The sequence below is a fragment of the Gorilla gorilla genome, chromosome 19, assembly GCF_029281585.2.
Source record: "Gorilla gorilla gorilla isolate KB3781 chromosome 19, NHGRI_mGorGor1-v2.1_pri, whole genome shotgun sequence".
Classification (NCBI taxonomy): Eukaryota; Metazoa; Chordata; class Mammalia; order Primates; family Hominidae; genus Gorilla; species Gorilla gorilla.
Genome location: NC_073243.2, coordinates 110708329 through 110718772, shown reverse-complemented (window position 1 = coordinate 110718772; position 10444 = coordinate 110708329). Strand labels below are relative to the sequence as shown.

Genomic DNA, 10444 nt, shown 5'->3' with positions numbered 1-10444 from the left:
CATTCCCGAGCTCTGCTTCATGGCCCAGGGGGCCTCTCCTCCCAGCCAGCTTCCGGTTAGGATCAGCATACGGCAGCAGCAGGTGCAGCTGTGTCAACTCTTGCGTGAACACCGGGGGTGGGTTTCCTTTTTCCTGAGGGTCCCACCTTCATTTCTCCTGGCTCCAATGCTGAGTGGAGCACTGAACACACAGAAGCAGAGGCATGTTCGATGACAAACACGTGTGCTGCAAACCACACGAATTACCCTGCTGTGCACCTTCCTGGGTGCACCCGCCGGGCACGGCCACCCTGCCCACAGCCAGCACCTGGAGCCAGGCACTCCTTCTCGGTCTCACACCAGCCGCGTCTTAGTAGCAGCTGCCTCATCCAGTGCTGATGTGAGATGTGCAGATCTAGTTTTTGTTTTAACCCTTGCTTTACTTGGAAACTTGGACATATTCAATCAATTTCAACGGCAGTATTCCTTTATTAAAAATGGCAAATGCATACAAGCATGAAGAAGTAAAAATTGCTGTTGCTTGAAATAATGTCATTTTGGTGCACATTCTCTCACTGAGTGAGGTCAGACTGCACAGCTCACTGGTAGCCCATGTCTGAGACTTACCTTCCTGAACAACATAACGATTCATTTTTCACCCTCTCAGTATCCCCCATAATTGTACACAGGGAAATGAGTGGTGGTGGATGGTGAACTTTGAAACTTGGTTTTTCAAAGTATTAAAAAGGAGAAACACCTGCAGATTGGCCATTTGCAGGCTTTTCTCCTTAAGTTTTCTTCCATCCTTGACGCTGGTGGAGACACAATCTTGATTCTTCACATGCAGTTTTGGAGAGTGTAACAGGTGAGCTCGGTCTTTTACCTCTAGTTCCAAACCTTCTACTGACTCAGTAGGACTAAAGGCCAGATCCATTTTTCTCTCTGCTTGACAAAACACGCTTAAGGTGCATGTGCTTAAAACTGAGAAATTACGTAAGTCAACCCCCCAGGCAGGCAGACAGCCATCCACGTTTCAACTCTGTAAGATGTCTGCTACTGTCCGCAAAATACCAGAACACTCCAGAGCGTCCCTTTGCCACCAAGACAGCTTTTTCTACAGAATTTCAATTCTTGTGTTTTCCAAACATGCTAGAACCACACCAAGAAAATCTCATCTGGATTGGCTGTCCTCTCACAATGCCTGTTGTTGTCTTTCTAATAAGGAACCACACAAAACAACATCATTCCCAAGTATAGAAGACTTTGTTTTATTTATTCCGTTGAAAATCCCAAGTTCCTTCATGGCAACCCTCCCTCTGCCCTCACACCCCAGCAGGTCCCTGCAGGCAAGGGCCCATGCCCCACCTGCCCACGGGTCTGGCCCCCAGGCCACCAGGGGCCCGTTGCGTCCTGTCTCACACACAAGGGGTTTAACTCAATGCTATGTACATTCACAGTTCCGAATATCTGCCAACTCTAAGTCGCCACAAAGAGAAAAGAGAATCAGGAGGAACAAACATCCATTCAAAGTCTGTTTATCAGAGATTTTTTTTCTGAAAATGCACAGTGGCATTTCATTCAAAAAACCCTTCATCTGCAGACCTGCGGAAGGGAGACGGCCTGGGTCCCTTCCCTCGGAATATCTTAGTTTATTTACCTCCTTCATTGGCCATTTGCAGGCTCTTCTCCTTGAAAAATGAATCTTTACGCATTCTCCAATTATAAAATCAATGACTGTTAGCTACCAAAGGCTGCACTAGGATTTCTTCTGTGTCCAACACGCCAAGAGCCCTGAAATTGACTTCGGTTTACTCCATCCCTGTCTGTCCTGCTGGCAGTGTCCATGCTAGAAACAAGTCGAGGTGATTGATTGAAACGGAGCTGAAGGTTGTTTTTAAATGTCTGTCAGTGGAGAAACGCGTATCACGAATCTCTGAGGAAGTTAGTAAACATTTTTTCCCGTACTTACTGGCCTTGGTGGTCACTTTCTATAGAGATGCCCCAAATATAAAAATCAATTCATTTCAGAAATCAAAAAAAATTTCCAAACAAACCCGGAGCCTTTGCTTTAGGAAGCAAACTCAAGTCTGATGATTATTGTGCTTGAAGGATGGGTTTCTAATTATGTCATAAAAAATGATGAAACAAGGTGATGTCATAGGGACTTCAGGTGACACCAAAATACCCCATCCAGGGCCTGGAAGCCCCTCTGCCTTTGACTCTAAGATGGGGCAGGACCCCCGCTCTCAGTGGGATGTGCCCGCGACCCTGGCGCTGGGATGCAGTGCTGCAGAGAGGAGTGGTGTCCGCACGGCTGTCACCAGACATCCTCATCACCCTCCGCACCGCACAGCCCAGCATCCCCTTCCACAAGCGAAAGACTGCGGCTCCTCTCTCTGCAGGAAGGTCAGCCACACTCACGTGGCTGCGTCACGCCAGTCACCATGGAAACCAGGGCTGAGAGAAAGATGCAGCCGCTTCCAGCAGGGACCTGGCGTGAGAGCAAGGGAGGAGTGGCACGGCAGCGGCTGCCTTGAGCTTCCAGCTCGGGCCCTGCTCATTTGAACAATATCCAACCTCGGATTGGAGTTCAGGCTACAGTGAAATGGATTACGTTATGCCGAAACAGAAACATCAAACTGCCAACGTTTATAAAAAAAGAGGGGACTGGAAAAGGATTAAGAAAAGCAGAAAAAGTGTTTTGGGGCTAGGTCCTTGAGTTCACACCTCCCCAGGGGACCCAACGGAAGGAGAGGGATTACCTGCTGGAGAGAGGCCTGATGGAAATTTAAGTCAAAGCCCAAACAGCCTCAGATTCTATATTTAAAAAAAAGGCCTATAAATAAATATCCTTTGACTCTAAAAGGAAAAATGAAGTAGAAAAACAATTTTCATTTTTTAAAAAATGCTGCATGTTTCCTGAAGTACCTAAATGGAGTTTATAAAATACTCATGAGCTCCAGCACACAGGTAGAAACACTGAAAAATCAGGTGACGGCTCTGCCAGGCTGTGGATCCACAGAGGCAGACAGAGGTTTCGTGCCAGAGTGACACGCAAGCACACGCTCTGTGTGGCAGGCGTGTGCTGAGTGTGCACAGAGGCCCGCCCGGTGCACGCTGCCGCTGGAAGAGGCTGTGACAGAGACTCGAAACCAGGACCCCGTGGGAGAACACGGGGCGGCACCAGTGCCCCCCGCCCGGCAGGGAACCTGACCCCACGGGGTCCAGGCCAGGCGGGGGATCCGCGTGCGCGCCCTCCGATTCTCGCACAGTAAGCGTCGGTTCTGCAACAGACTTCACAAAGGAACAAGAGACAAACAGCCCCCGAGGCCCCCGGAACTCGGACTGAAGACAGTGCCTGTACAGCAGGAGTGAGGAGCGGAGCCCAGAGGTCACTCGCAAAGAGGCTCATGGCGGTGATGTCCACGCGGGAGGGGCCGCATCTCTCCGCAACCCTGGATCCTAATCCAGCTTCTTGCGAACAGGCTTCTGCCCAGCGTCTGAGTTTTCCGGGCTGAAATCGGCACAGAAGCCGTTTGGGATTGGCGCAGGTGGGGTCTCTGCACAGCTTTCGAAATGTGTCTGATCCGGGTACAGGTATTCCTCTGCGAAGTCAGGGTACATTTCTGCAAACCTGTGGAAGTCAGCTGGAAAGACAAAGGCACCTGTGGTTACGGAATGGGGACCAGCAAATGTCTAGGATTTGGAGGCTCTTTTCCCAGGGCCCTGGTGGGTGTCCACCTCACGCCCTCCAGGGAGGGTTAGAATCGTCTGTGAAACGGATGCTTTCGGGGTGAAGAGAGGAACTTGCGCTTACTTTCTTTGCAGTGCACGAAGTCACCCTGACAACCGGGGCATGCTGGGTGTCCTCCTAGCTACTCCTGCTTTTGGGAAACCCTACAGAAAGCTTCTGGTTTTGAATTCGACAGATATATCCTGGGGACTTAGCACTTCTGAGGCACTGTAACCAGAGGAGCTGGCTCAGGGACAAGACCAAGTGTCTGGACAGTGATCTGGCGCTCTGAGGGGGTGCCCTCGTCCACACTGGGGGACCCGGTAGGCAGGGGGCCGTCCTCACAGAGCCTCGGACTGCACTTCCTGGCCGCTGTGCCTGGCTCTCATGTGAGCGCCCTCGGCTCCTACTGATGGCGCCGTGGAGGCTTCCGGTGGGGCTGGAAAGATGGTGCTGGGGGCTGGTCATGCTAGGCAGCTCCAGAAACACTCAGAACCTGGGCCACCCGGCGAGAAATCCAAGGATGGTTGTTACTGGAAATTGTCTGCAGCTGGTCGGTGCCCACTACAAACATCAAAGAGCCCGAACACACCAAGGAGCATTCCGCACTTTCAAAATGGAAACAAGCGCACGCATGCGCACACGCAAACACACACACACGGTAACCAAACACACATGTGCACACACACACAAAACAAGCACACACACGGTAACCACACATGCGCGCACACACACACAAAAGTGCACACACACGGTAAATAAACACATGCGCGCGCACACACACACAAAACAAGCACACACACACGGTAACCACACACACATGTGCACATACACACACAAAACAAGCGCACACACGGTAATCATACATGCACGCACACACACGTGTGTGCACACAGTAAACACATGCGTGTACACACAAAGCAAGCGCACGCACACACGGTAACTACACACATGTACACACACAAAACAAGCGCACGTGCACACAGTAACTAAACACACATGCGCGTGCACAAAACAAGTGCACGAACACACACGGTAACCACATGCGCACGCACCCAAACAAGCGCATGCACACACACACACGGTAACTAAACACACATGCGTGCACACACACAAAACAAGCACATGCACACACAGTAACTAAACACACATGCACACACACAAAACAAGCTCACACACACACGGTAACACACATGCATGCACACACACAAAACAAGCACACGCACACAGCAACTAAACACACATGCCCATGCACACACACAAAAGTGCACGCACACACAGGGTACTAAACACATGCGCACACACACACAAAACAAGCACAAGAGCACAGACACGGTAACTAAACACACGTGCGCTTTCAAAATGGAAACAAGCATGCACATGCACGCACACACACAACATACATGCACGCTTTCAATACTGAAACAAGCGTGCACATGTGTACACAAACGTGTGCACACACAGTAACAACACATGCACACTTTCAATACTAAAAGCATGCACATGCGTGCACACATATGCACACGCACCGTAACTAAACACACGTGCACTTTCAGTACTGAAACAAGCGCACACATGCGCACACGCACACACACGTGTGCACACACACGGTAACTAAGCACACATACATGCTTTCAATACTGAAACCAGTGCGCACATCCGCACTCCCGCCTCCGGCTCCCACACAGACGCTGTGCACGCAGCTCTCTCGCGTGTCTTCTCATTTGCTCTAAGGCCACACTTCCAGGTGGGGATTGCAGCATCCACTGGGATGAGCCAGGCCAGGGCCTGCCGCCCTGGGAGCCTCGGGTGGATGCAGCGTGGCTCATTCACACTGCAGGGGAGGGAGGCGCCCCGGGCTCGGGTTTGCGGATTTTGCACAGCAATTTAAAAATATCAACCGCCATTACCGACAGCTCGTGCTCTGGAAACAGCCGTGTTACCAGTCACCTCATCAGATGTCCACAGACAGGTGAGTTTTCTCGGGAGGAAGTCGCCCTGGGCGGCACGGGGGTCTGCAGCGCCCGCCTCCTCGTCTCTCCTGACAGACCCCTCCCAGGAGAGGGGGGATGTGAGCCACACCCCGGCTGGCAGTGACAAAGCCCACAGCCAGCGGCCTCAAGGGCTGGGTGCGGGTATCCCCCACCTCCAGGCACCTGAATCCCAGCCTGAGGCCATGGAAGGCTCAGAGCTTCGGAACTGGGCTTGGAGTTTGGTTGTATAAATCGCCAAAACAAATCAGATTGGAAAGCTCCCTACGAACCCTGCCAGGTCTCCAGAACCTTCCTTCTCAGGGGTTTCTTTGTTACACAGGGCAGTCTGGTGAATGGAGGCATGGCGGGGACTCCACTCCTGTCCTGGGCTCCCACGGAGACTCGCCCCACACTCTGCCCAGCCCCCGCCCAAGGGTCGCGAGGACGACCCCACTCCTGCGGGCTCACCGAATGTGATCTTCCCCTTCTGCTCTTGGTCAATGGCTCGGAATAGGTCGGTCACGGTGAGCTCTGCCACCCCCAGGGCCGTCTTGAGGATGCAGGACAGGTCACCTTCGCCGACGCTGCCGTCCTCTTGCGCTCCGTACATCTGCAAGGCAAACTGGGTGTCACCTTGCGGCCTCCTCCCCTGCCCCACCAGGCCCCGCTGTCCAGGGACACCCCAGCGGCCCTGCCCCGCTTTGTCAGAGCTGCTGGGGACCTGCAGGGCCAGCGGCTGGACACGGGGGACTCGAACTTCCATGTGGAGCCATGCGGCAGGGCCCTGTGCCTTGGATCTGGCCCCTCCAGGTGCCTCGTGGACACACAACAGATGCTTCTCGGGCAAGGACTCAGACGCTGCCCACCCCACCCGTGATAGCTCAGCAAACCAACCAGCACCTGTGGCTGCCACTGGGAGGCCGCGGAAGGGTCCTGCCTGGGCCACGGGCGAGCGTGGCGCAAGCTTGGGCTGCAGAGTCCCCCCCACGGCCTTCTGCCTGCGTGAGTGCAGGCTACAGCAGACGTGTTCACAAGCATCACTAATAACATGAAAAAGCCCTGATGGTTAGAAATCAACAGGGCAGATCAGGAGCAGAAATGAGAAGGACCTGGGAGGGCAGGGAGGGCCCCAGCGGGGAGCGGGAACCAGGACCCGGGCTCTCTCCTGAGCCTTACAGGTGACGCCTCCGGCCCTCTCTGTGCAGGGACCAGTGCCGAGGCGCCTGCCGCCCGCTCCCCACGACTCCACGGCGCTCCCCTCCCTGGCTTCACAGACCCTGGGACCTGGGGATCCCCCAGACCCCCTGATCAGGGCCTGCCCATCCCTTTGTCCCTCTACCTCCTGGGAAACACTTCGGCTCCCTGTGGGGTGCAGGGTCCTGCCCCAGCCCTTGAGGCTCGAGCCTGGCCCACGGGCTCTGAGGTCCCGACGCCGCCCGTGTCCTTCCGCTCCAACCCCTGGGCTCCCTCAGACCCCTCCCTGCCCCCTCAGATGGGCCAGCTCTTCTACCTGGTTCTTCCCCGAGTCCTCTACCTGGGGCTGCACCATCCCCCGCCGCCCTCTCTCTGCCTGGGGCCCGTGGTTCCTGGGGCTCCCGACAGGGCCGTCGCCCTGACTCCGAGTCCCCTTCTCCTGCTCCAGTGCGCTGTGATCTTGGGAGCGTTTGCTCCATCCTCCGAGAAGTGGGCTGCATGTGAGGGGCGTCGCCCTCTCTTCAGGGAGGGGCTGCGCCTTCACCTCGCCCGGCTCCTCCTTGTGGTGCTCAGGGAAGAAACGCTGACGCCTCCAGCCTTCTGGCCCGGCAAGCTGTCCTAGGGTTCACACCCTCTTCCCGGGGCTCTGCCTCTACCCCATGGACCGGGTCTGCTCCAGGCTCTGGAGACCCCATGCTCACCCTCCACTCTCCCTCCCCTGGGCCTCATCCCACAGCGCTGCTGCACGTGGCCACCCTGTCTTCTGTGGTCTATGTCTCTCTCCTGCTTTTAGATTTGCTGAATCAAACATCTGCAGACGAAATCCACGTTGGTGCTGCTGGAGCCTCAGAACGGGCCGGGTCAAAGCTTCAGGGCCATGGCCTCCAGCTCCTCGGCCGACGTGGATCCCACTCAGCCCCCAGAGAGCAGTGCCTCCTGCCCCCTAGTGGTTGCAAGGCTGCTTCGGAGGGGACGACCTGACATCTGTGTCCATTTGGACATGAGAACTGCAGAGGCAGACTTTCATCCTCGGAGCCTCGTGCAGATGCTGCACGGGAAACGCAGAGGTAGGACTGAGGCTACCACGGGCAACAGACTTCAGGTTCTCACTGTCCACTCTCTGAGCCGCTGGAAGTTTTACCAGGACCACATCTTAAGGTTTTACACAGTAATAATAACAAAAAAGAACAACAACAAGGGCCCCAAGGCGTATGAAGCACATCGGTGCGCTGCACATCTGGAAAGTCTTGAGCACCGGCGGATGCCTCTGGGGTCCTAGGTGCTAGGAGTTCTGTGTCCACAGTCAGCCTGGGGGGCAGCTTCCTGGATCTCTATGTCCCAAGAGCAGCACGCTGGTGCACTTCCCACGCTCTCACACGAGACTGCTCCGTGGAAGCCCTTCCTGCTACATGCAGTCCCCCCAAAATGTGCCAGGCTCCCAGAGCAGCAGAAAAGCACAATGGCCATGACTTCAGGAAATGATGACACCATGAAAGGTATAGGCTGCAGAAAGGGACATGGGGAAGCAGCCCGCAAGAAGGTGGGAGGAAGGCAGGGCATGTGCCGTCAGGGCGGAGCTGCTGAGGGTGGAGGTGAGGCGGGACCCTGGTGTCGCCGTGGGGACGCAGCCACATCAGCAGCCTGGAAGCCTGTGAGAAGTGATCGCCCATCCTGCCCCCAGGTGGTCACTGTAGGGCAGCCTGGGCCTCACCCATCGCCTGGTTCACCTAAGAAAGACCTCCCAGTGGCACGTACCCCACCCCAAGCAGGGACCCGGTGCACACTGTCCTCCCCAGTGGGCGTCCTCAACCCTACCACAGCCAGTCACCCTGCCCACCTGCAGGTGGGGCCTCTGCAGGAGGAAGGTCGGGCTCCACAGCCCATTGTTCATGTTGAGAAACAAGGCAACTGCCACCCCCACCGCTGCTGTCATTCGTTCCAGATTATACTTGGTGGCTTTAGAGCAGGGGCTGGTGGGGCCAGCAGAACGGGGGGCGGTGGCTCATGCCTGTAATCCCAGCACTTTGGGATGCTGAGGTGGGCGGATCACTTGAGGCCAGGAGTTTGAGACCAGCCTGGCCAACATGGTGAAACCCTGTCTCTTCTAAAATGACAAAAATTAGCTGGGTGCCATGGCATGAGCCTGTAATCCCAGCTACTTGAGAGGCTGAGGCACGAGAATCACTTGAACCTGGGAGGCAGAGGTTGGTTGCAGTGAGCCAAGATTGCACCACTGCACTCCAGCCTGGACAACAGAGCAAGACTCCGTCTCACAAAAATTAAAAAAAAAAAAAAAAAACAGGGCACGGTGAAAGCAGGGCCAGCGGGGGCCACAGGGCCACAGGGCCACAGGGCCTCGCTCAGATCAGGGGCCCTAGGAGGCAGGCTGCCCAGGCCTGGAGGAGGCAGGGAGGTCAGGCTTTCTTACACAGAGCTGCCAAATGTTGAGGTCATCCAGTTCATCCTGCCTGGGGAGACCCCCACAAGCCACCTTTTCATGTGGGGACATTCCCCAGTGTTGCTATGGAGAGGGTGTGCTGGCGTCAGAAGCAAGAGAAGGGAGTTCTTGGAGCAGTGAGACATGCAGCTTCTTGACTCACACATCAGGCCCTCGAGAGTCTGGCTAATGTGAGTCATACCCTGTGAGAAGCCTTGGTAAAGTTGTGCCTCTGTATAGGCAAAGCCGGCCCAGCTCTATCCCAGATGAAATCCACATTGGTGCTGCTGGAGCCTCAGAATAGGCCAGGCCAAACCTTCAGGGTTACCTGGCCTCCCGCCCTCCAGGCCTGACCCAGACCCCACTCAGCCCCCAGGGAGCAGAGACTCCCTGCGGTGAGGCAAGTCCTGAGGGCTTCCCAGGAGTCTGCAGCTGGGCTGGGACCCCAGACTCCCCCAGTGGTGATGACTGGGCTCTGACATGTTGTAGCCCCTGGGGTTAGCTGAGGCGGGCAGCTCCTAAGCCATGCTTTCTTCACCAGTCCACAGTCTGAGGTGGAGAGAGGACAAGGTGTGTGGCCCCTGTGTTAGGTGCCCTGTAGTGTGTGATGGTGTGTGACACCACCAGCCCCACCCAGGTGCCCCACGACCCAGGAAGAACCTCAGCCATGCTTTCTGATGAGTGTGGATTGCTAATCCAGGAAGAAATAAATCTGGGAGTTTTCTGGGCATTTTACAAACAACAGCTAGCATAAAAAGCTTATGTAAAAATAGCAGTTGGGCAAATGATCAATTAACTGATATTATAAGGAACTAGAGAAATGAACAATGGTGCTGACGTGACTGCACCGCCCTGTCCCCCAGTCAAACCCATGTGAACTCTGCACTCACCTTGAAAGCCAGCTGGATGGTGTCCAGGGTCCGGGCCGGCCGGCAGACGACAGACAGGGCAACCACACACTCTCGCAGGTCCACCTCGCCGCTGCCGCTCTGTGGGGAGAGACGCTCTCAGCCACAGCTCGGCCGCCTTTGGCACTGGAGAAATGCCAGGGTTTCCCACGGGTGCTGGTGTTAAAGGCCAGTCCCACTCTCACTCGGGAACATCTGCCCACGTGAAAAGGGAATCTTG

General features: G+C 55.3%; 1 protein-coding gene across 1 annotated transcript in view; it reads right to left on the bottom strand.

Annotated features, from left to right (window-relative positions):
* Positions 1-1223: 1223 nt before the first annotated feature.
* LPCAT1 (lysophosphatidylcholine acyltransferase 1) overlaps positions 1224-10444 on the bottom strand; it is a 63088-nt gene continuing 53867 nt past the window's right edge. The window contains exons 12-14 of the mRNA XM_004059081.5: positions 10207-10305; positions 6154-6295; positions 1224-3626 (exon numbers count right to left, since the gene is read on the bottom strand). Coding sequence (XP_004059129.3) covers positions 3442-3626; positions 6154-6295; positions 10207-10305 — 426 coding nt within the window. The 3' untranslated portion in view covers positions 1224-3441. The remainder of the gene's footprint in view (positions 3627-6153; positions 6296-10206; positions 10306-10444) is intronic.